Source organism: Eretmochelys imbricata, chromosome 7 (assembly GCF_965152235.1).
Source record: "Eretmochelys imbricata isolate rEreImb1 chromosome 7, rEreImb1.hap1, whole genome shotgun sequence".
NCBI lineage: Eukaryota > Metazoa > Chordata > Testudines > Cheloniidae > Eretmochelys > Eretmochelys imbricata.
The window spans coordinates 32,946,059-32,972,403 of record NC_135578.1 but is presented as its reverse complement, the minus strand read 5'-3'; the positions used below and the strand labels follow the sequence as shown (position 1 = coordinate 32,972,403).

Here is a 26,345-nt window from a genome sequence, read left to right as displayed (position 1 = left end):
AAGTATGTGAGTGTGTTGTGACTATAAGGACTCTCGCTGCATGATGCTATAGCAAGTGTGTGTTCTGGCTATGGGAATCCTTGCCATGAGACAAGAAGGTGAGTGTGTGTGTGTGTGTGTGTGTGTGTGTGTGTGCGTGTGCACACGTGTGCTCAATATATGGACCCTTCATGTATGACAGGAGGGCGAGTGTGTGCGTCTTCTGGCCACAGGGACCTTTACCATGGGATTTGAAGGTGTGTGTGTGCGTGCTGTAAAACATGAGGGCGAATGTGTGTTCTCTATATATGGACCCTTTGTGTGAAACACGAGGGCAAGTGCACTTGTGTGTTCTAGCTATAGGGACCCTTGCCGCACGAGAAGAGGGCGAGTGTGTGTGTGATTTGGCTATAGACGACTCTTGCCATGAGACATGATTGTGTGTGTGTCTGTGTGTGTTCTAGCTATAGGGATCCTTGCCATGAGACACGAAGGTGAATGTGTTCTGGCTAGAGGAACCCTTTGTGTGCGACAGAAGGGCGAGTGTGCATGTGTGTTCTGGCTACAGGGACCCATGCTGGAAGAAATGAGGACTTGGGGGGGTGTGTGTGTGTGTGTGTGCATTCACATTCTAGCTATAGAGACCATCACCGCAAGAGAGTAGAGCGCGTGTGTATGTGTTCTGGCTATAGGGACCCTTGCCATGAGACTTGAGGGTGCACATTTGTGTCTAAGTGGCATGGACCCTTGCACTGAGATCCGAGGTTGTGTTTGTTCTGGATGTACTGACTCTCTCAGTGAGACATGGGGGTGTTCCTGTGTAACCTGGTCGTACGGACCCTCTAAATGAGATGGAAGGCATGTGTGTGCGTCCTGGCGGTACAGACCCTCACACTCAGGAGGCTGTACATGAGTGACCTGGTGGTATAAGCCCATCATGCACAGGGACAGGGGGTATGTCTGCAGCCTGTGTATCCTGGCTGTATAGACTTTCACAGTGAGACATAAGAACGTATGTGTGTTTCCCAGTAGTATGTACACTCACGGACAGACACAAGGATGTGTGTGTGTGTGTGTTTGTGTGTGTCCTGGCAGTATGGCCCCGGCACTGAGACCTGAACACACATACCTGAGCTGTGTATGTTTCCTGTTAGTCCACCACTAACACGGTTGTGATGGCATGCATGTGAATGTCCTGGCAGCCACAAGCGTGTGTGTTTGTGTTCTGGTGGTATAGACCCCGGCACTCAGACTTAAGGACAAGCATTTGTGTCCCGGCAATGTGGATCTTCTCACCGACATGAGGGTGTGTGCGTGCACCCTGGCTGTATAGACAGTCACAGTGAGACTCAAGGGAGTGCATGTGTGTCCTGGCAGTATGAGCCCTCAAAATGAGATGTGAGGGTGTGCGTGTCGTTCCTGGGGATAGAGAATCTCACACTCAGACAGGAGGGCACGCATGTGTGTCCATGTGATATGGACACTGACACTGAGACATGAGGACATGTGTGTGTATCCTGGCTGTATGGGCTATTATAGTGATACATGAGGATGTGTGTGTGCCTCCTAGTGGTGTGTATACTCACAGTCAGACATAGAATCATAGGACTTGAAGGGACCTTGAGAGGTCATCTAGTCCAGTCCCCTGCACTCATGGTAGGACTAAGTATTACCTAGACCATTCCTGACAGGCGTTTGTCAAACCTGCTCTTAAAAATCTCCAATGATGGAGATTCCACAACCTCCCTAGGCAATTTATTCCAGTGCTTAATCACCCTGACAGTTAGGAATTTTTTTCTGATATCCAACCTAAACCGCCCTTGCTGCAATTTATGCCCATTGCTCCTTGTCCTATCCTCACAGGTTAAGAAAAACAATTTTTCTCCCTCCTCCTTGTAACCTTTTACGTCCTTGAAAACTGTTTATCATGTCCCCTCTCAGTCTTCTCTTCTCCAGACTAAACAAACCCAATTTTTTCAATCTTCCCTCATAGATCATGTTTTTTAGACCTTTGATCATTTTTGTTGCTCTTCTCAGGACTTTCTCCAATTTGTCCACATCTTTCCTGAAATGTGGTGTCCAGAACTGGACACACTATTCCAGTTGAGGCCTAATCAGTGCGGAGTAGAGAGGAAGAATTACTTCTCGTGTCTTGCTTACAACACTCCTGCTAATACATCCCAGAATTATGTTTGCTTTTTTTGCAACAGCGTTACGTTGTTGACTCTTATTTAGCTTGTGGTCCACTATGACCCCCAGATCCTTTCCGCAGTACTCTTTTCTAGGCAGTCATTTCCCATTTTGTATGTGTGCAATGATTGTTCCTTCCTAAGTGGAGTACTTTGCATTTGTCCTTATTGAATTTCATCCTATTTACTTCAGACCATTTCTCCAGTTCGTCCAGATCATTTTGAATTATAATCCTATCCTCCAAAGCACTTGCAACCCCTCCCAGCTTGGAATCGTCCGCAAACTTGAGGGCCTACGCTTGTGTCCCAGTGGTATGAGCCTCTCACTGAGACAAGAGGGGTGTGTGTGTTTCCTGTTGATCCACTCACGTGTATGCCCTTGGGTCTTAATGCTCAGAGTGTCCAATCAGTATGGACCCTCACGCTGAGATACAAGGATGTGCATATGTGTTCTGGTGGTGTGGTCTCTTGCAGTGAGTTACGAGAGTGTCCGTGAGGCCTGGTGGTATGGACCCTTGCACTCAGGATGGGGGGTGTGTGTGTGTCCTAGTGGTACAGACCTTTACAGCGAAATACGAGGGGATGCATGTGTCTCCTGCTGGTATGGACCCTCGCAATCAGACAGGAAGGTATGTGTGTATGTGTCTAAGCAGTATAGCCCCCCGCAGTGAGACTGGAGAGCGTATGTGTATCCTGGCAGTATGTACCTTCATACTCAGACACAAAGGTGTGCATTTGCATCCCAGAAGAATGGACCCTCATGCTGATGCGTGAGGATGTGTGTGTCCCAGCAATATGGACCCTCCAAATGAGATGTGAGGGTGTCTGTGTGTATCCTAGTGTATGGACTCTAGCAGTGATACCCAAGGGTGTGTAAGTATGTCCTGCTGGTAAGGATCATCAGAGTGAGACACAAGGGGGTTTATGTGTGTGTCCGGATAAGATGGATCCTTGCAGTCAGATAACAGGCATGTGTGAGTGGTCAGGCTATTTGGACTTTCGCCCTTGAGGAATGAGGGGGTGTGTGTGTGTTCTGGTTATAGGGACCCTCGCTGCAAGACCACAGTGTGTGTGTGTGTGTGTGTGTGTGTGTGTGTGTGTTCTGGGTATAGAGATCCTCGATGCCAGACAGCAGTGTAAGTGTGTGTATATGTGTGTGTTCTGGCTATAGAGATCCTTGTCTTAAGGCACGTGTATGTGTGTGTTCTAGCTATAAGGATCCTTGCTGTTGGACACAAGGGCAAGTGTATGTGTGTGTTCTGGATATATGGACCCTCACTGACACACATGAGAGCTTGTATATGTTGTGACAGGGTTGGACCAGATGGCTATAGGAGAGTAATAGAAGCAGACATATTAGCCCCAGGCTAAGTAGGTCCCTTTTCCCTGGGTAAGGTAACAGGGAAGGTTCCAGAACAATCAGGAACCTTCTGGAGATAATTAAGACAGGCTGATTAGAACACCTGCAGCCAATCAAGAAGCTGCTAGAATCAATTAAGGCAGGCTAATCAGGGCACCTGGGTTTTAAAAAGGAGCTCAGTTTGTGGTGTGCGTGTGAGGAGCTGGGAGCAAGAGGCACTAGGAGCTGAGAGTGAGAACGCGGACTGTTGGAGGACTGAGGTGTACAAGCATAGTCAGACACCAGGAGGAAGGTCCTATGGTGAGGATGAAGAAGGTGTTGGGAGGAGGCCATGGGGAAGTAGCCCAGGGAGTTGTAGCTGTCGCACAGCTGTTCCAGGAGGCACTCTAGACAGCTGCATTCCACAGGGCCCTGAGCTGGAACCCGGAGTAGACAGCAGGCCCGGGTTCCCCCCAAATCCTCCCAACTCCTGGTCAGACACAGGAGGAGTCGACCTGGACTGTGAATTCAGAAAAACGGCCAAGCTGAGGGCTGCCGTGAAGCTCCAAGGCGAGCAAATCCACCAATAAGTGCAAGACCCACCAAGGTGTAGGAGGAACTTTGTCACAATGTGTATGTTCTGACTATAGGGACCCTCGCAGGATGATACTATGGCGAGTGTGTGTTTCAGCTATAGGACCCTCACTCTGAGACTCGAGGGCGAGTGTGTGTGTGCTCTGGATATATGGACCCCTCAGATAAGACAGGATGGCAAGTGTGCATTCTAGTTATAGGGACCCTCGCCACAAAAAACGAGGGTGACGTGTGTGGGTTCCTCCTATAGGAATGCTGCTAGCAGACAAGATTGTGTGTTCTGTCTATGGGGACCTTTGCCATGAGGTTCGAAGATGAGTGATTGTGTGTGTGTGTGTGTGTGTGTGTGTGTGTGCATGCTGTAAAACATGAAGGCGAGTGTGTGTTCTTTATATATGGACCTTTTGTGTGAAACATCAGGGTGAGTGCATGTGTGTGTTCTAGTTATAGGGACCCTTGCTGCGAGAGAAGAGGGTGATGTGTGTGCGATTTGGCTATAGGCGACTCTTGCCATGAGATGTGTGTGTGTGTGTTCTGGATATATGAACCCTCACCGACACACATGAGAGCAAGTGTTTGTGTGTGTGTTGGCTATAGGGACCCTTGCCATAACACTTGAGGGCGAGCGTGTGTCTGTGTGTGTGCGCACTGTAAAACATGAGGGCAAATATGTGTGTGTGTTCTGTGTATATGGACCCTTCACATGAAACACAAGGGCAAGTACACATGTGTGTTCTGGCTATAGGGGCTCTTGCTGTGAGACTCAAGGGTGAGTGTGTGTGTTTTCCGGCTATAGGAATCCTTGCCATGAGGCACGAGTGAGTGTGAGTGTGTGTGTGTGTGCCGCGAGACGTGAGGATGACTGAGTGTGTGTGTTCTGACTATACAGACTCTCACTGACACACATGAGGGTGAATGACTGTAGGGACCCTTGCCGCAAGATACTACGGCGAGCGTGTGTGTTCTGACTATAGGGACCCTTGCTGTGAGACAAGAGGGTGAGTGTGGGAGTGGGTGTGGTCTGGCTATATGGACCCTTGCCGTGATACACGAGGACTAATGTGTATGTATTTTGGCTTTAGGGACCGTTGCTGTGACAGAAGATGGAGAGTGTGTTTAGGCCATAGGGATCCTTGCTGTGAGACATAAGGGTGAGTGTGTGATTGTTCTGGCTCTAGGGACCCTTGTTGTGAGAGACGAGTGTGTGTGTGTATGTGTTCTGGATACATGGACTCTCGCTGAGAGACATGAAGGCCTGTGTGTGTGTGTGTATGTATGTTTTGGCTATAGGGACCCTCACCATGGGACATAAGGGGGAGTGAGTGTTCTAGCTATAGGGACCCTTGTCACAAGACATGAGGTTTAGTGTGTTTGTGTTCTGTTCCGGATATACAGACTCTTACCGACACACACAAGGGCTAGTGTATGTGTATGTTCTGAGTATAGGGACCCTTGCCGTAAGATACTATGTTGAGTGTGTGTTCTGGCTATAAGGACTGTCACCACGATACACAAGGGTGTGCGTGTGTGTTCTGGCTAAAGGGATCCTTGCTGCAAGACATGAGGTCGGGTGTGTATCTTCTCAGTATAGGGATCCTTGCTGTGGGACACAAGGGCCGGTGTGTGTGTGTTTTGGCTATTGGGACCCTCAGTGTGGGACACTAGTGTGTGTGTATGTCTGTTCTGGATATTAGATCCTCACCGAGACACATGAGGGCAAGAGTATGTGTGTGTTATGACTATAGGGACCCTATCCTAGCCGCAAGATACTATGGCGAGTGTGTGTGTGTGTGTGCATGTGTGTATGTTCTGGCTATAGGAACCCTCATTCTGAGACATAAGGGTGAGTGAGTGAGTGTGTGTGTGTGTGTGTGTGTGTTCTGGCTATAGGGATCCTAACTGTGGGACGTGAGGGTGAGTGTGTGGCTGTTCTGGATATATGGATCCTCACTGGGAAATACGAGGGTCTGTGTGTGTATGTGTGTGTATGTGTGTGCGGTCTGGCTTCCGGAACCCTCGCTGTGAGATAAGAGGGTCAGTATATGTGTTTCCTGGCTATAGGGGCCCTTGCAGGGAGACATGAGTGTGGGGGAGGGGGGAGTCTGATATATGGACCCTCACCGACACACATGACGGGGGATGTATATGTGTGTTCTGATTGTATGGACCCTCACTGTGAGACACGAGGGTGAATGTGTTTGTGTGTTCTGGCTGTATGGACCCTTGCCGTGAGACACGGGCGAGTGTGTTTGTGTGTTCTGGCTGTATGGACCCTTGCTGTGAGAGAAGGCAGTGAGCGTGTGTGTGTTGTGGTTATAGGGATCCTCACCATGGGACAGAAGGACGATAGTGTGTGTCTTGGCTTTACATACTTGGGAGGAGGCAGGGGGGCTAACAGTGGGTCCCCTGCCAGGCAAGCTTGGGGGAACTCTCCCTCCCAAAATATTCTCCTTTTGAGTGCTTGCTTATGTCCATTCCATGCTAGGTGTGTACCCGCCGCATGCGCTGTTGCTGGAGATTTTTCCATTGTGGGTCCCAGCAGCCTACTTCCCCAGGGCAATTTCAAGGCCCACCAGGACCTTCTGAAGTGGATCACTTCAAACCTTGGTTTGGAAATTGAGGAGCTCAAAGATACATCGCCCAGCCTTATTGATATCTTGGCTGCAGCAGCTCCATCCAAGGTTGCCCTGCCCATCAATGAGGCTGTGACGGGGCCAGTCCAGGCCCTATGGCAGACTCCTTCTCTGGCCCCACTTCAAGAGAGCACAGAAGAAGTAGCATGTGCCAGCAAGCAGGTTCAATTACCTGTACTGGTGGGGTCTGTAGCGAACGAAAGGGAGAAGCAAGGCCAGTTGAGTGCTACCCTGCAACAAAAAGATGCTAAGAAACCGCACTCTTTGGAAGAAAGGTTTATTCCATGGGTAGCCTCCAACTGTGTGTTGCCAATCAGCAGGCTCTGCTGGGGAGATGTGATTTTATTCTCTGGGACTCCCTGAATAAACTGAAAACTGAATAAACTGAAACTCCCTGCTCCAAGAGTCGAGACAGGAGTTCACCGTGCTCTTAGAAGAGGGTAAAAACTCGGCCAGGATCTTGGCAGCTCTGGAGGTTGCTGATTTGGCGGCCTGGACAGCGGCCTCTGTGGTCACCATGAGGCGCAGTTCCTGGCTCCAATCCTCTGGCCTTCCCCACAGGGTCCAAGAGTCCATCCAGGACCTCCCATTTGAAGGCTCCTCCCTATTCTCGGAGCAGACAGACATGAGACTTGATGGACTGAGGGACTCGAGGGCCACACTACGACCTTTAGGCCTGTATGCGCCACCTGCCTCCAGAAAGCGCTTCAGGCTCCAGCAGCCTCCTTGGTTCTCGGCAGCTCCAAGAGAGGAGCCCTACAAAAGCAAAGGCACAGGTTATAAACGATGCCAACCACACCCGTCCACCTCAGCCTACCAGTTGGGGGGTCAGAGATACTCTGGTGAGCCCAAGTAGGCTTTCTGAAGGAGTGGCCGAGGGCACTGTACCAGTCACCGTTTCAGATCCACCCCCCCTTCATTTTTGGACCATCTGTCGCTCTTCAGCCCAGCTTGGGCATCCATAACATCAGACCAATGGATCCTGAGCACAGTGACAGTCAGATATACCCTTCAGTTTCTTTCCACCAGTCTCTTCCACCCCCCATCCCTGTCCCTCTTCAGGGACCCTTCTCATGAGTAGCTCCTTGTCTAGGAGGCACAATCCCTCCTACCTATGGGGGAAGTTCCTCAAGACTTGAGAGGGAAGGGATTTTATTCCCAGTATTTCCTAATCCAAAAGGGTGGCTCCGGCTCATCCTGGACCTGTCTCACCTCAACAGATATCTCAAGAAACTGAGGTTTCTCATGGTCTCCCTGGCCTCCATCATTCCCTTCCTGGACCCACGAGACTGGTATGCTGTCCTCAATTTAAAGGACACGTACTTTCACATTTCTATCATCTGTGGCCATGGAATATTTCTCAGGTTTGTAGTGGGTCAACACCATTATCAATTCACTGCCCTCCCTTTGGCCTATCTGCAGCCCTGTGCGCTTTCACAAAGTGTATGGAGTTGTAGCAGCCTTCCTCAGGCGGCGAAGTGTACAGGTCTACCTGTACCTCGACAACTGGCTGATCAAAGGTCCGTTGCAGGCTCAGGTACAGAACAGCATCAGCACGCTCCGAGCCACCTCCAGAGTGCTGGGTCTGCTGACCAACGAGCAGAAGTCAATTCTTGCCCCGGTTCAGAGAATAGAATTTATTGGAGCAGAGCTCGACTTGACTCAAGCTAGGGTCTTCCTGCCAGAGGCCCGCTTCCAGACCTGATACCAAGGTCATGGACCACCCAATCACAACAGCTCAGGTTTACCTCAAGCTATTGGGTCACATGGTGGCTTGCACTTACGTGGTTCAATATGCAAGGCTGCGCCAGACCCCTCCAGATGTGGCTAGCACCAGTATACTCCCCGAGCAGACCCCACTTGGACTCAGTACTTACAGTCCCTTGCCTGGTCCTCACCTCCTGGGCTGGTGGAAGGAGCCAAGATCAGTAAAGATGGGGATACCCTTTGTTACCACACAACCATTGGTGTCTTTAATCTCAGATGTGTCAGACCTAGGGTGTGGAGCCCACCTCAGCAACCTCAGGACTCAGGGCCTCTGGTCCCGGGAAAAACTCACCCTGCACATAAGCATCAGGGAGCTCAGGGCAGTACATCTGGCTTGCCATTATTCCTTCCCCATGTCTCAGGCAAGGTGGTTCAAGTCCTGACAGACAATACTGCAGCCATGTTCTATATCAACAAGCAAGGAGAGGCCTGATCCTCTGCCCAGTGTTAGGAGGCCATCGCTCTATGGGGATTTCTGTGCGAGACACTCCATTCATCTCGAGGCGTCTCATCTCCGTACATATTGGCGGGTCACCTCAGAAGATCCTTTTCCTCTCACAACAAGAAGTCTCTTCATCTGGAGGTCATCAGTGTCATCTTCCAAAAGTGGTGGCCTCCCCACATGAGCCTATTCACCACCAGGCAGAACAGAAAATGGCATCAGTTCTGTTCACTGCACGGGCACAGTACAGGCTCCCTCTCTGACGCCTTCCTGCTCTTGTGGGCAGGCCACCTACTGTACACCTTTACAATGATTGCCTTGGTTCACAAGGTTCTCCTAAAAATCACATGGGACAAGGCAAGAGTTATCCTGACAGCACTGTTGTGGCCGTGCAACATTGGTTCGGTACACTTTTGGACTTCTTGGTGATAGCTCCACCCTGCCCAGACTTGATTTCACAATTTTCACGGCCAGTTGCTTCATGTGAACTGAACCTCCCTGCACCTAACTGCATGGATGCTGCATGACTGAACCCTGAAGAACAGGCCTGCTCGGAACAGGTTTGGCAGATCTTGGCTAGGTAGTAGAAAGTCTTCCATCAGGGCTACCTACTTGGCCAAGTGGAAATGTTTCACTTGTTGGGCCTCCGAACAGGATCTCTCTCCCACCCAGTCTTCTCTTCAGTCTATCTTGGACTGTTTGCTCCACCTTAAGCAGCAAGGTCTGGCCCTCTCATCTATTAGCCATCTCGGCCTTCCATCCCCCCAGTGAATGGCAGAGCCATGTTCTCCCACGGAATGACCATCCAGTTTCTCAAGAGTTTGGAAAGACTATCCTCAGATTCGTGAACTGGGCCTCCATGGGACTTAAACCTGGTCCTGTCGAGGCTTATGGGTCCCCCCCTTCAAGCCATTAGCATTGTGCTCCCTGCTACTTCTCCCCTGGAAGGTCGCCTTTCTGCTGGCTATAACCTCAGCCAGAAGGGTCTCTGAGATCAGGGCCCTTATGTCAGAGCCACCTTACACGGTGTTCTTCAAGGACAAGATCCAATTGCGCCACCATCCGGCCTTCCTGCCAAAGGTGGTGTCACAATTCCACTCCAACTAGGTCATTTTTCTACTGTCTTCTTCCCAAAACCTCACAAGACCTCTGAGGAATGTCGGCTTCATATGTTGGATGTTAGGCAGGCCCTCGACTTTTATGTTGAGAGGACTAAGCCCTTCTGCAAGTCCACATAACTCTTTGTAGCAATAGCAGAAAGAATGGGAGGGCTACCTGTGTCAACCCAGAGAATCTCGTCCTGGATAACTGCCTGTATTTGGGCTTGCTACGAACAGGCCAACGTCCTACTGCCAGCCATTGTGACTGCTCATTCCACAAGAGCCCCGGCTTCGTCAGCAGCCTTCCTCACGCAGGTCCCATTCCAGGACATCTGCAGAGCTGTGACCTGGTCGTCGGCCCATACCTTTGCATCCCACTAGGTCATCACCCAACAGGCCTGTGACGATGCCCATTTCAGGAGAGCAGTGTTGCACTCAGCAAGTCCATGAACTCTGAGCCCACCTCATGAGGTACTGCTTGTGAGTCACCTGGCATGGAATGGACATGGGCAAGCACTCAAAGAAGGCAAAACAGTTACCAATCTTTTCTTAACTGTTGTTCTTCGAGATGCGCTGCTCATGTCCATTCCATGACCTGCCCTCCTACCCCTCTGTCCGAGTTACCGGCAAGAAGGAACTGAGAGGCTGTGTGGAGCCAGCAGCACCCCTTATACCAGCGCATATGCACACGGCTCCAAAGGGCGCTAGAGCCAGCCCAACAGATACTACTAAGGGAAAAATTTCCGGCCACAGTGCACACGGCATGCACACACCTAGCATGGAATGGACATGAGCAACACTTCTCAAAGAACAACAGTTACAAAAGGTTAGTAACCGTTTTTTCTTCCATGGACTCAGCTACCCATGAGACTCCTACATAGTCTGCATATTGAAGGTTTGAGGTAACTTGCCACTAGGATAACACCCCCTTATGAAGAGCTTGGGGTGGTGGCAGGGTTGCTAATGGCAATGAGGATATGGAGGTAGAAATTACCACATCCAAGGTGGAAGTCAGATTCAAACAGCTTAATGGGACTAAATCGGCGGGGTAGGATGGGAGAAGATAATCTCCATCCAAGAGTATTAAAGGAACTGGGACATGAAATTGCAAGCCCAATAACGAGGATTTTTAATGAATCTAAACTTGGGGTTCATACCCTATGGCTGGATAATTGCTAATATAGTTCCTATTTTTAAGAAAGGGGAAAAAAGTGATCCAGGAAACTACAGGCCTGTTAGTTTGATCGCAATTGTATGCAAGGTCTTGGAACAAATTTTGAAAGAGAAAGTAGTTAAGGACATAGAGATGAATGGTAATTTGAATAAAATACATGGTTTTACAAAAGGTAGAGCGTGCCAGACCATGAGAAGTTATATTGAGAAGATAACTGATTTTTTAGACAAAGGAAAGGCAGTAGATCTAATCTACCTGGATTTCAGTAAGGCATTTGATACAGTTCCACATAGGAAAGTATTAGTTAAATTGGAGAAGATGTGGATTAATGTGAAAATTGAAAGGTGTATAAGGAACTGGTTAAAGGGGAGACTACAGTGGGTCATGCTGAAAGGTGAACTGTCAGGCTGGAGGGAGGTTACTAGTGGAGTTCCTCAGGGATCGGTCCTGGGACCAATCTTATTTATCAGTTTTGCGGATGACACAAAATTGGGAGGTAATGCCAATTTGGAGGAGGACCAGAATATAGTACAAGAAGATCTGGATGACCTTGTAAACTGGAGTAATAGAAATGGGATGAAATTTACTAGTGCAAAATGCAAGGTCATGCATTTAGGGAATAACCACAAGAATTTTTGCTATAAGTTGGGGACGTATCAGTTGGAAGTGACAGAGGAGGAGAAAGACCTGTGTGTATTGGTTCATTACAGAATGACTATGAGCTGTCAATGTGATGGGGCTGTGAAAAGGGATGCAGTCCTAGGATGCATCAGGTGAGGTATTTCCAGTAGAGACAGGGCAGTGTTATACAAGGCACTAGTGAGACCTCATCTGGACTACTGTGTGCAGTTCTGGTCTCTCATGTTTAAGAAAGATGGATTCAAACTGGAACAGGTGCAGAGAAGGGCTACTAGGATGATCAGATGAATGGAAAACCTACCTTTTGAGAGGAGACTCAAAGAGCTTGGCTTGTTTGACCTAACCAAAAGAAGGCTGAGGGGAGATATGATTGCTCTGTATAAATACATCAGAGGGATAAATACGAGGGAGATAGAGGAGTTATTTAAGTTAAGCACCAATGTGAACACAAGAACAAATGGCTATAAACTGGCCATCGACAAGTTTAGGCTCGAAATCAGTTGAAGGTTTCTAGCCATCAGAAGAGGGAAGTTCTGGAACAGCCTTCCAAGGGGAGCAGTGGGGGCAAAAAAACCTAACTGGCTTCAAGACTGAGTTTGAAAAGTTTATGGAGGAGATGGAATGACAGGACTGCCTACAATGGCGTGTGGCCCATTGGTGACTGCCAGTAGCAAATATCCCCAATGGCCAGAGATGGGATGCTAGATGGGGAGGGCTCTGAGTTACTTCAGAGAATTCGTTCCCAGGTATCTGTTTGGTGGGTCTTGCCCGCATGCTCAGGGTCTAACTGGTCACCAGATTTGGGTCAGGAACGAATTTTCCTCTAGGTCAGATTGGCAGAGACCCTTGGGGGTTTTCGCCTTCCTCTGGAGCATGGGTCACGGGTCACTTGCAGGTGTAAACTAGTGTCAGTGGTGGATTCTCTGTAATGTGAAGTCTTTAAACCATGATTTGAGGACTCAGTAACTCAGTCAGAGGTTGTGGGTCTATTACAGGAGTGGGTGGGAGAGGTTCTGTGACCTGCAATATGCATGAGGCCAGACTAGATGATCAAGATGGTCTATGAGTCTGAGAAAGAGACACCCCTACACCCATCCCCTCTTCTTGGGATAATCCCCCTGCCAGGCACAAACATCCTCTGTCTATCTTCCCGATATTTCCCCCTGCCTCCAGCCAGATGCCTCCCTACACCTATATCCCTGCATGGATGGTTCCTTCCCCCAAAAAAGAAAGCCATTCAGAGACCACTCCAGTAGCTATATCCCTCCTCCATCCACAGATGTGCCCCACAGCCATCTCTCTCCCCCCTGCCAGATAACCTCTCCCCACATCCAGAGAAACCCCCATGGCCATCTTCCCCTCCACTCCCTTTCTGTAATACATGCCGCCGCCCCCCCCACCCCCAACCAGAGAAATCCTCCATGGCCATTTGCCCTCTCCAGCGCAGAGACTGCCCTACCTCCATCCCTAGACACCCCCCACGGCCACCCTCTTTTACCCAGGCATACCCTATGGCCATCTTTCCGTGCCCCTCTGTGATGACCCGACCTTCCAGGGACACCCCCCATGGCCATCTCTCCCCTCCCAGATATCCCCACCCTCACAGCCACACACCCACCCCTGTTACGGATCCACAGGCTGCACCTCTGGCTTTGGAACAGTCTCTTGGATGAAGTGCCAGACCCCAGGGCTCTCACTGTTCCTCCAGGGCAGGCCACGTGGCCTCCCACCTGCTGAGACTGACCCTCTGGGGTCCAGCCCTCCTGCTTTCTCCCCTGAGCTCTGCCCAGCGAGTCCAGCTGAGACAGGCTCCTCGCAGAGCCTTGGCCACCCCTCAGGACTGATGCCCCTCAGCCGGCATTTCCAGTGACCCTCGAGCAGCATCCCCAGGGCAGCCGGTTTATTAGTCACCTGGCACCAGCAGAGGCAGCCCGTGGCTTAGCACAGAGAGCTGAAGGTTAAAGCACAGTCCATTCGGTTCAGCCCTGAGTCCAGCCCTGGGGTCAGGCTCTGTCTGTCTGTCTGCCCGCCTCAGTCTGTTCCCAGGTGGGAGCTGCCAGCTTCCTCCAGCAGCCAGCGCTTCACCCCCAGCTTCCCCTCCCAGTCCTTTCTTCTCCAGCTGGGGTCTGGGCTCAGCTTCTCTGCTGGGAGTGTGGATCTTTGAGTCACTGGGGCTGGCCTGGTTTCTCTGGCCCCTTGTTGTTCTGGGTCGGTTACAGCTGGTTCCTGGAGGGCTCTGTTCATTCCACCCAGACAGGGAGGTGTCACTTGCCCCTGTGTCTCTTAGTCTTCCCTGAGACAAACTTAATCCCCTTTTCCCCCACTGGGTAACAATGCAACATATAAGGGAAACTGAAGCACACACAGGGGTCACAAAATATTACAGAAAATTCTCACTTTGTCACAACCCCCCATTGCCATCTCCCACTCCTGGATAGCCCATTACCCCGCACATCCAGAGATACCCCCCACAGCCATCTCCCTCCACAGATAACTACCTCCCACCATCATAAGAACAGCCATGCTGGGTTAGACCAATGGTCCATCTAGCCCAGTATCCTGTCTTCTGACAGTGGCTGGTGTCCGATGTTTCAGAGGGAATGAACAGAACAGGGAAATTACAGAGTGATCCACCCCCTGTCGTCCAGTCCGAGCTTCAGGCAGTTGGAGACTTGGGGACACCCCAAGCATGGAGTTGCATCCCTGCCCATCCTGGCTAATAGCCATTGATGGACCTATCCTCCATGAATTTATCAAATTATTTTTTGAACCCTGTTCAACTTTTGGCCTTCACAACATCCCCTGACCCCGACAGACTGTGTGTTGTGTGAAGTAGTACTGACTTGTGTTTGTTTTAAACCTGCTTCCCCCAGGTTCCTGTGCTAGGTAGGGGTAGGGTTATGAAAGGGGTAAATAACTTTCTCCACACCAGTCTCTTTAATCTCTCCTCGTACAGAAGCTGTTCCATCCCCCTAATAATTTTTGTTGCCTTTCTCTGTACTTTTCCCAGCTTTAATATCTCTTTTTTGAGATGGGGTGACCAGAAGTGCACACAGTATTCAAGTTGACGGTGTACCAATCCAGAGATAACCCCACTGGCATCTCCCTCACCCCTGGATAACCCCCTGCCCTCATTCAGAGACAGCCCCATGACCATCTGCCCCCTGATAATCTTCATCCAGTGATACCCCCATTGCCATCTCCCCCCATCAGATAGCCCCCTACTCCCCATCCAGAGATACCCCCCATGGAAGCCCCCTACCTTCCATCCAGAACCAGAGACAACCCCCATGACCATCTTCCCCCTGATAATTCCCCATCCAGAGATAGCTCCCATGGGATAGCCTCTTACCCCCATCTCTGCCCTGGACAACCCCCATCCAGACACACCCTCCCAATGCCATTTTCCCCCCCTGCATAACTCCCTACCCCTATCTAGAGCACCCCCCCCCTTCGGCAGTCTCATCCCCAGATAATCTCACCATCCAGGGACATCCCCCCATTGATATTTCCCCACCCCCCAGATAGCTCTCTATCTCAGCATCCACAGGAACCCCTCCCCCCCCGCCATCTTCCCTCATAAAGAGACCCACCCCACGGCCACCTCCCCCCATAACACCCTCCACTCCTCCAGAGACAATCTCCAAGCTCGTGGTGTGCCCCCTTGTGTTCACACCCAGGTCTGTGTGACCTGGGCCCCCAATGCCCTGAATGTCCCTGTCACCTGCTCCAGGGATCCTGTCTGGGAAGTGGGAGTGGGTGTGGAGCCACTGGGCGTTGCTAGGGGCATCAGGCTGGGTGTTACCGGGGTTGGGGTAGGGAAACACATCAGGTCTTAGAAGAGGAAGACAGTGGAGCCCTGTCGACAGAGAGATGGGGGAACCTTTGGGCGTTACTGCAGTAACAAGGACCCATGGGGGCATGTCCTGTGCTGGGGTATGATTGGGGGAGGGTTATCAGTAGGGGGCTGAGCAGGACCCAAGCAATGGGCCCCTCCCCCGACTCCCCCATGATGAAGCATCCTGAGAAGCACCAAGGATATGAGGGCATGTGCGTGTGTCCCGGTGGTACGGGCCCCTGCAGTGACACACAAAGGTAGTGTGTCCTGGCAGCACAAATTCTCACATTGGTGTGTTGCCTGGCAGGCGGGACATAAGCTCCCAGTCAAACACGAAAGTGTGTGTGTGTCCTGGCACTACAGACCCTTGCACACACACAGGAGGGCGTGTGTGCGTGCAAGCATAAGTGGTACAGACCCTTGCCCTGAGATCGTCTGCATGTGTGTCCTGGCTGTAGGGACATGAGAGTGTACGTGTGTGACTTGGTGGTACAGACTGGCGCAGTGAAACACGAGGATTTGCATGTGTGTCCCAACAAAAGGTACCTCACACTCATACACAAGTTCATGTGTCTGTGATCTGATGGATATGGACCCTTGTTGTTAGATATGAGGGCATGTGTGTCTCCCAGTGGTCCTGACCCGCACATGCACACACAAAGGCCGGTGTGTCATGGAGGTGCGGACCCTTGATCTGAGACATGAGAGCATGCTTCTCCGTTCCAGCAGTACAGTCATAAGAGCAGATGTGTGTGTATCGCGGTGGTACACACCCTTGTGCTCCTACATGAGGGCCTGCGTGTGTCAACGATATGGACCTTCCCATTCACAGGGGGGTTGGCCTCTGCATCCTGGTGGCACGGACTCTGATTCTAACACACAGGGGTGGGGTGCATTCTGGCTGTACGGACCCTCAGTCAGACATGAGGGCGTGTGTGTCCTGGTCCTGACAGTACGGACACTCAAATTCAGAAGTGATGGTGTCCATGTGTGTCTCAGCAGTACAGGGGGAGGGGGATAGAGTGGATTAGTGCAGTGGTTCTCAAACTTTTGTACTGGTGACCCCTTTCACATAGCAAGCCTCTGAGTGCGACCCCCCCCTTATAAATTAAAAACACTTTTAAAATATATTTAACACCATTATAAATGCTGACGGCAAAGTGGGGTTTGAGTTGGAGGCTGACAGCTCAGACCCCTCATGTAATAACCTCGCAACCCCTTGAGGGGTCCTGACCCCCAGTTTAAGAACCCCTGGGTTAGAGCTGCAGTGGGAGCCTGGATCCAGGACTCCTGGGTTTTATCCTGGCTCTGGGAGCCTGCCTAACTATGGATAAAACAATAGTCTTTTTTAACACCTAGTAACCAGCCTGGACAGGGAGGGGGATTGGCTGTCAGATGGGCTAGGCCCAGCCACAGCTCATTAGTCACACAACGTGGTTGGGGCTCTTTGGGACCTGGTTCTAGGAGAGCTGCAGCTCAGAGTGCGGATGGTCTCTCCTGGGGCAGGTGCTTCCTGTGCAGGGGTGGTGGGGTTGACAGAGAGGTACCCCCCCCTTCCCCATGCTGTCTGGGGCACTATGGCAGGACAGCACATTCCTCTGGGGATTCTTGAGATGCCCCATCACAGGAAAAGTGGGGGAAGGGGCCCATTGCTTGGATCCTGCTTAGCCCCCTCCTGCTAACGCTCCCCCGATCATACATGTGGTATGGGACATCTCCCCATCACACCCAGTGTGAGCTCATGTTGCCCGCAGTAATGCCCAGGGGTTCCCCCATCCCACTTTCAACAGGGCCTCACCATCTCCCTGTTCTAATATCTGATGTGTGCCCCTACCCAACCCCTGATAACACCCAGCAACGCCTGGTGGCTCCACACCCTCCCCTGCATACTTCCCAGACAGGGTCCCTGGAGCAGGGTGATGAGGGCATTCAGGGCACTGGGTCCCAGGTCCACAGGCCCTCATGTGTCAACACACCTGGGTTGGGGGGACTCTATCGTGGACACGATTTTCCAGGGAGGGGGAGATGGCTGGGGCTGTCTCTGGCTGGGAAGAAATGGGTGTAGGGACAGAGAGGAAATGGCTGTAGGGACGTCTGGCTGTAGGGGCAGGGAGGTATCCTAGGGAGGGGGAGAGATGGCCATTTAGAGTATGTGTGTCTGGACCGGGGGGGATGGAGTAATCCTGGGGGAAGGTGCGGGGGAGTGTCTGTGGCTGGGGCATGGTGTCATTCCTTGGGGAATGGGATCTCTGGTCAGGGGTGGGCATGGGGTGGGGGGGGGGTCTCCTGCTGGGGCATGGCGTAATCGTCGGGGGAATGGGATCTCTGGCCAGGGGGTTGGTGTGGGGGGGACTCTGGCTGAGGGAAGGTGTATTAGGCAGCAGGTTTAAAACAAACACAAGGCAGTACTACTTCACACAATGCACAGTCAGCCTGTGGAACTCGGTGCCAGGGGAAGTTGTAAAGACCAAAACTATAACAGGTTCAAAAAAGAATTCGATACGCTCATGGAGGATAGGTCCATCGGTGGCTATTAGCCAAGATGGTCTGGGGTGCAGCCTCATGCTCAGGTTGTCCCTAAGCCTCTGACGGCTAGAACCTGGAGCTGAACGATAGGGGATGGATGGATCACTTGATGATTGCCCAGTTCTGTTCATTCCCTCTGAAGCACCTGGCATTAGCCACGGTCGGCAGACAGGACACCGGGGCTAGATGGACCATTGGCCTGACCCAGTTTGGCCGTTCTTATGGATGGTGTGGGGGGCTGTGTTTGGCCAGGGGGATGGGGTAATCCCAGCAGGATGCTGTGGGGGGGTGTCTCTGGTCAAGGGATGGTGTAATCCCAGGGGGATGCTGTAGGGGGCGGTTCTTGCCGTGGAGGGATGGTGTAATCCCAGGTGGATGTTGTAGGGGGGTTTCTGGCTGGGGGTGGATGGTGTAATCCTGGGGGATGCTGTACTGGGGTCTCTGGGTGGGAAGGATGGTGTAATCCCAGGCGGATCTTGTAGGGGGGTTTCTTGCCGTGTATGTGGGGGGAGGATGGTGTAATCCTAGGGGGATGTTGTAGGGGGGTCTCTGGGCGGGAGGGATGGTGTAATCCCTGGCGGATCTTATAGGGGGGTTTCTGGCTGGGGGATGGAGCAATCCCAGGCGGAAGGGGTGGGGGGGGGTGTCTGGCTGAGGGATGGTGTAAGGGGTGGTGGTGGGGTAGTTAGCCTGTATCGTGAAGGTCTGAGGTATGTAGGAGTCTGTGGGGTGGCTGGGTCCATGGTGTGAATAGTTTTGGGGAAGGAGCATTCCCCCAGCATTTCCAGATGCATGTTCTATGCTGGGGGGCTGTATCCCACAGGGCTGCAACTCACCCAAGCGAGGGGACATCTCCCTGCCCCACTTTCCCCATCTACTCTCCCTCACTGCCCTCAGGATGGGGGGGAGGGGCAGTCAGAGCACCGTCCTGTTTCTTTACCTGTCTGTCTCTAGTCTTCCCTCTTCCTGGGTCTCTAACCCCCCTTCTTCCTGCCCCCCATGCCTGCTTCCCCACTCTGGGGGTTGGGATTGGGGAGTACCCAGGGCCCCAGTGCAGACCCCAGCCTCTCCCAGTCAGTCCTAAGGCCAGATCCCCCCTCACACTGGTTCTGAATTGGGATAACCCAACATGGCTATTCCTGAATTACACCAGGGAATCTGTCACCTCGACTAGGGGGTTAGAGCAGGGGGCTGGGTGTCAGGACTCCTGGGTTCTATCCCCACATCTGAGCGGGGCCTGGGCTCCAGTGTGCTGGAGCAGAGAGACGGGGACTGGGAGGCAGGATTCCTGGGTTCTTCTTCAGTTGTTGCCCTTGGTTGCTCTGGGCCAGTCCCTTCCCCCCTCTACTTCCCCGTTCAGGCCCTGCTGCCAATGGAGTGAGCTGGGCAGGTCTGAACAGATGAGTGAGGGTAAGGAGAGTCTCCTTGCTCCCCATGAGCGAGCTGCTGGGGATCCCAGCAGGGTGAGGAGCCCCCCAGGTCACATTCAAGGGCAGGCAGCACATCATCCCCATTCTTCAGGACTGCGGGGGCAGTCTGACCCCTCGGAGCTACTCAGGTCAGCTTCACTGCCCCCCCGATTTCCTCCCCCTACTGCTCTCCCCTTGCTGCATGTGCCTCTGCCATTTGCTCCTTCCTGCCCCAGGGCACCTGCCTGCCCACCCGTCCACAGGCATCTCTGACTTTGGCCTCCCTCTTCTTTCTGATGCATTCATTCTTTCATTCCTTCATTTTCTTAGGTTCATTCTCACATTCCTTCTTTGTTCTTCGATGCACTCACTCGTTTACTCCTTTCTTCCTCCTTTCTACTGTATCCATTCGGTTTTTGGCTTAGTTCTTTCTTCCTTATTTCTTCATTCCTTCTGCCTTTCTTTCCAATCCTTGATTCATTCGTACATTCTCTCCGGTCTTTCTCATTTTTTCAGTCTTTTTTTTTTCTGATACTTCCTTTCCTCCACCTCTTTCCTTCCTGCTCGAGCTCTCTGTCTCCCTTGTCCTCCTGAACCCCCCCCCCCACACCCGCTGTCTCCTTCATCTCCCTGAACCCCCCGCTCATGACCTCTGTCTCCCATGTCTCCCTGAAACCCCCCCAGCTTGTGCCCTCTGTCTCGTTCCTCTCCCTGAACCCCCCGCCCCTCTGAGCCCTCTGTCTCCCTCGTCTTCCAGAAACTCCCCCCAGCTCACACTGTCTGTCTCCATCTTCCTGAGCCCCCCGCTCGCATCCTCGTCTCCCGGAAACTCCCCCACATTCGCACCCTCTGTCTCCTTCATCTCCCTGAACCCCCACACTCGCACCCTCTGTCTCCTTCATCTCCTAGAACACCCCCCCACCCCCCAGCTTGCGCCCTCTGTCTCCATCATCTTCGTGACCCCTCCGCTTGCACAGTCACACTGACCTTCCCCTGCTTATTCTATCTCACACTGACTCCCTGCTGGCTTTCGCTCTCTCACACTGACCCCACCCAGGCTCGCTCTCTATGATACTGAACTCCTCGCTTGTGCTCTATCTCACTGATCCCCCCACTCAGCATTTTTGCCTCTGGCTGCTACTGCTCCCAGTGCCAGATGCCCCACATCCCGGCCTGAAGGGGCAGACACACCTGGGGAATTGGCCAACATGAGCCATGAGGGGGATAGGAAGCAGTGGAGATGCCTGTTCAACTCGGTTAGCCCTCCTCTGGTGCTGAGATGCAGCTGCCTCCGGGGTGGAGCGTGGGGACCATTTATACATGGGTCCCTCACCCAGTGCTGAGATGCAGCCACCTCTGGGGTCGGATATGGGGGCTGTTTATACAGGGATCTCCCACCAGGCATGGAGGTGCAGGAGCATGTGTCCCAACCTCCCCTGAAGGATCAACACTCCCCCTTTGCTGTCTCTGACAGGGCTGATGGGGGATGGTTTCGGGATTACACAATATTCCAAAACGATCTGAAGTGTCACTGGGTGTAGCAGGGCGCCCCAAAGCTTGGGTGGGGAGTGGAGGTGAGGGGCCAGTGCCCCCTGGTTCCTGGGCGTTGAGACTTGCTGTATCCTGCCCCCAGGGTCGCAGGGAGAGGCGGGGGTGGGACAGAGGTGCAGACTAATCTTCTCCTCTCTCTATTTGTTTGTCAAGTGCAGAGGGGCAACCTGAGAGGCCTTGCCCTGCAGTCCCTAGCCGCAGTCCCAGCTTCCCTTCAGCAACCTCCTCCCCCCTGCACTCAGGAAAAGCCCATCACAGGGTGGGCTGGCCCTTTTAGGGAGAGGGGCTTGGCTGATGAGCTGGAGGGAGGCGGCAGGCGGGTTAGCTAAGAATGAGAGCTGGGGCTGGGAGAGCTGGGCCTGCTGCGGGTGCTGTTCTGCTGGGTCAAAGTGGGGCTGAAATCCTGAGGCTCTTGGGATTGTGGGTAGATACCTGGGCTGGTTTACCAGACTCTACAATAATAAACCAGGGTCCAGTGCTTAGGAGAGACTCTACAATAACAAACCTCCTGCCATTTCCCCAGCCCTGTGGCTGTGTGTGGGTATTCTGTGGTGGCTGGGGAGGGTGTCCCAGCAGCTGCAATGTGATAATGGGAGTATCTGGTGGGAGGGTTGTTAGTGCCTGCTCCCTAATCCTGTGGTTCTGCTTTTCCAGTAGGGTCCATTCTGTACTCGGAAGGGGGGGAAGGGAGAGGAGCCGGTGAGGTGCAGCACACATCGAAAGGTCAGTGCAACCCACCGCCCCCAGAGAGACAGCACCCCACGGGTCCGCCTCATGCTTCTCTGCAGTCAAGTGTTCCACTCTCCTGAGGCTGAGATGCAGCCGTCTCTGGGGTGGGGTCTGGGCCCTATTTATACAGAGACCCCTCTCCAAATGTAGCTACCTCTGGGATGGGGCGTGGGGACAGTTTATACAGGGATCCCTCTGCCAGTGCTGAGATGCAGCTGCCTCTGGGGTGGGGCACGCGGGCTAGTTAAAAACAGCGTTACAGGCTAGTTTAGCACAGGAACTGAATGGGGGAAACTTTGTATCTGATAGAAAGCGCAGGAGGGAATTTTAGGGAGGCAGATTTCTCTGGGCTGGGATGTAGCCAGGAAGCTAGGGTTTGCAGCAGGACTCATGGGAAAAGTGCTAGAGGATATTTAATGACCCAGAACAGTCAGGTCCTTGGTTTAAATCTCATGTGAAAGACCGACCCTTCCAGCAGCACAGCGCCCCCTAGTGCCATGCTGGGGTCAGCACTTACTGCTAGCGGAGAGCACCCCTATTCGGCTACCTTCCCCACTCCCAGCACTACTGCGTGTCCTAGGACTGCCTCCAAGAGCAGAATGCTCCCTAACAATTCTCCCCTTGATGTGAGGATGATAAACACCTGGTGTGCTTCACCCCAGAAGCAGCTGCATCTCAGCTCTGGGTGAGATAACCCTGTTTGCATGTCTCCTAGCAAAACAATTTATATCTCAATTGTTTAAGAGAAGGTAGGATTATTTAATAGTTAGATTAGTGGTGACTGGGAGCCAGGATTCCTGGTTTCTATATCTGGCTCTGGGAGGGGAGTGGTGCCTAGTGGTGCCTAGTGGTTAGAGTGTGTGGGAGGGGGCGGGGGGAATTGGGTTGAGTGTCAGGGCTCCTGGGTTGTATCCCCAGCTCTTCCACTGACTTGATGTGCACTTCCCCCCTCCATGCCCTTGTGCTGTTAACCTCTGCCATATCCAGGCCAGGGGCCTCTACTCCAGGCACCCAGTGGAGTAGAGGCAGTTGTTCATACAGGGATCCCTCACTCAGAGCTAAGGTGCAGCTGGCTCTGGGGTGGGGCTTGGGAGCTGTTTATACAGGGATTTGTTGCCTGGCACTGAGATGCAGTTGGCTCTGGGGTGTGGTGTGAGGGCTGTTTATACAGGGATCCTCCAAGCAGCTGACTCACCCCAACCCCCTGGTGGCTACATGCCAGAGATGAGCATACTCTAGGTATTCTCTCCTTCCCGCTTCTTGCTTCCCTCTGCTCCGTTGCAGGGACATCATCTTAGTCTTGCTCTAGGGAGCATGAAGCACATGCTGATCCGGCTCTGTTCCATCTCCTTGGCCCTGCTGCCCGCAGTTACGTCTTTCTGGGCTGAGCATTGGAAGCTGTGTGATATAGCCAGAGCCGGGGATAAAATCCAGGAGTCCTGACTCCAAGCCCCTCTGCTCTCAACACTAGACCCCACTCCCCTCCTAGAGCTGGGAATAGAACCCAGGACTCCTGGCTCCCAACCCCACTCCCCTTAAGCCCCACTCCATTGGTTGGCAGGCTCTTTGTCCACCACCTATTTGGACTGGTTTTCAGGGTGGTGTCTCTCTGGTGTAGTGTCTGGGAGGGGGTGTAATTCAGGGGTCATGGTGACGTGGAGCCACAGGCTGAATCCTTCATTGTGGGGGGTAGTTGGGAAAGTTTGTGTGTGTGTGTGTGTGTATGTGTGTGAGAGAGGCACTGCATGCACATGTGTCACTGTGACTGTGTGTGACTGTCACTATGTGAGTGTGATAGTGTGTGTCACTGAGTGAAACATACATGTGATTGTATCTCAAGTTTGATAAGGTGTGTGTATAAGCACGTGTGACTGTGCATGTGGGAGACTGTTTTCTTGTGTGTGAGAGCGTCATGTAATAGCGTGTTTGTGTCTCTGCCTGTGGGTGTGATTGAGTGTATGCTTTTATCTCTAGTGTGACTGTATGTGTCTGTGGGTGTGACTGTGTGATTGTGGATATTTGTGGGTGTGACAGTCTGTGACTAGGACTATCTTGATACATGTCTGTGGGATTGTCTCGCTGTGGGAGATTGTGCACGTGGCTGATTGTGAGGTTTTGTGTTTGCATTGTTGTGTGATTGTGTGTGCTGTGTGATTGTGCATGTGATAATGTCTATATGACAGTGATTGTGTGTTTGTGGATTCCAGTTGTGTAGCTCTAGGTGGTTGTGATTGTGTGTGGGTTACTGTGATTGTGGTTGCATAGCGGTGGACATACTGCTCGGTGGCACCAGGTGCCAGTCCCTGCATTGCAATCAGTCTCCCCCAGCCTGTTTGGAGAGAGCCAATTCCCAGCCTCAATATTTAATTAGGACGTGAGCAATTAATATGTCCCGCCCGGGTGAGGGGAGGGGGGCTCCCAGGGATCGTTAACATTAATGATGCATTCAATACAAACGAGAGGCCATTAATATACAAAAGGCTCTGATTGATTTTAATCAGGAGGTTCTGGAAGGAAAATGGCTATTGTGGGACAGGCAGGGCTGACAGATGACGCTGCCCTGCATGCAGCTGCCTCTGGGGTTGGGTTGGGGGGCTGTTTATATAGGGAACCATGGCCCTGTGCATAGATGCAGCTGCTTCTGGAGCGGGTTGTAGCAGCTCTGTATGCAGAAATTGCTTACCCAGTGTTGAAATTCAGCCACTAATGCAAGAGGGCGCTGCACAGACCCCAACCCAGATCGGGACCCCCATCACTGCTCAGACATACAGTGGGAGCCGGTCCCAGTCTGCTCTGACCGTGGATGTTTTATCCTCTCCCATTTCCAGATGGGAAAACTGAGGCCAGGAGAGGGACAGTGCCGTGTGGTTTCTCAGGTGCTTGCAGTCAGCCCCCCGATTCCCAGTATGGGGTGCACCTTGTGGTCGTTCAGTCCACGTAACACCCCGGTAGCCAGTAATGACGGAAGTAGCGGCTCCTTGGTGTGTTGGGGGAGGAGGTCTGTCTCCCCACCTCTTTCCATTTGTCCTGTTATGTATCATTCCCTGAGCTGTGAGCTGTGCCCCGGCCCTCCTCTGCTGCTGGCTCTCCCCTCTGGGAGGCAGGTTAGGGGTACCCCCAAGGGCGTCCTCCTGTCTGTGTAGATTTGGTGAGTGGCTGGAATCAAACGGCATGGGGGAAAGGGAGGGGGGCATCCTGTGGCAAAGTTATTGATAAGGCGGGTGGCTGGGCAAAATGTGTGGATCTCTGGGTAGGCTCAGAGTGTGTGTGTCTATGCACAGGGACGTGCATGGGGTGTGTCCAAAGAGACTGTGTGTGTGTGTCTATGCACAGGGAAACGTGTGGGGTGTAGCGTGTGTATGCACTGAGGTGAGTATCTGTTGATGGGCTCAGCCCTGCAAGCTCCAGGGTCGCCATGTGGCCATGACTCCCTGGGCGTCTCAGGCTGGGGGAGGGATTAGTTATTTCCTGGCCATGGCAACAGCTGAGGGTTGGGGGGCATGCAGAGCCCTCCTAACCACACTGCCCAGTCACCCACATGCCCCCGGGAAACTGCTGCTACAGTGGTGCATGCAAGTGATTGGGCTGTGCCCATACACCTGGAGACTGCCAAGAGCCAACAGCCGCAACGATGCAACCCTAGGTGCTGGAACTAGGGGGGTCCTGCTGCACCCCCTGGCTTGAAGCGGTTTCCATCATATACAGAGTTTACAGTTTGGTTCAATGGCTCTCAGCACCCTCGCTACACAGATTGTTCCAGCGCCCCTGCCCGCAACGGGCTCCTGGAGCTGCACTAACACGCCCAGGGCATAGCTGGAGCTGCACACGCCTTTCGGATCGCACAACGGCATCCACTCAGGCCTGCGACGGCACAGCTGCACCAGCACACGCAGCTGCACAACTGGGAGGTGCAACAGCACAGCCGCAGCCAGCCAGCCGTGCTGTTGCAACTGTGCACTGTGCTCACCCCATTGTGTCCTCATGCGGCTGCAGCAACACCCACACACACGGCTGCAGAGGCAATCACATATGCAACTGAACGGGCTGGTAGACACAACTATTCCCACACCAGTGTCAGGGCACATGCATGTGTTCAGACACACACATACACACACTGGAACATGCCCAAATGCACAGTGTCTCACTCTTACACACGCACACAGTTTGGGCATATGAAAATGCACAGTCGCTCACACAAACACAGCTCAGCTCACACAAAGGCACAATCCAAGTAATGTGCACCTACCGGAGGCACATAGCAGACGGCACAGCACACACAAGAGCCGGCTGGTCCCCGGGGGAGGGCTGTTGTGCGTGTGTATAAGATATCTCCTGCAGACACTCACCTCATGGTTTATCTGAATTGCCGCACACTTGAAAACTCCCTCCCATCTGTCTCCTTCCGTGCTGGGGCTGGGGCGATATGGCTGGGAACT

The 26,345-nt window shown here is 52.5% G+C and overlaps 1 protein-coding gene and 1 long non-coding RNA gene across 2 annotated transcripts in view; one reads left to right on the top strand and one right to left on the bottom strand.

The window, feature by feature from the left end:
- Positions 1-26,345, top strand: part of NRXN2 (neurexin 2) — a 251,516-nt gene that overhangs the window by 36,487 nt on the left and 188,684 nt on the right. Inside the window, exon 4 of the mRNA XM_077821683.1 lies at positions 21,835-21,903. Within this exon, the coding sequence (XP_077677809.1) occupies positions 21,835-21,903 (69 nt within the window). The remainder of the gene's footprint in view (positions 1-21,834; positions 21,904-26,345) is intronic.
- Positions 6,996-26,247, bottom strand: LOC144267589 (uncharacterized). Its single transcript, XR_013346638.1, has 2 exons — positions 26,156-26,247; positions 6,996-7,490 (listed from the first exon to the last, which is right to left on the bottom strand). It is a non-coding gene; the product is annotated as an uncharacterized LOC144267589 (long non-coding RNA).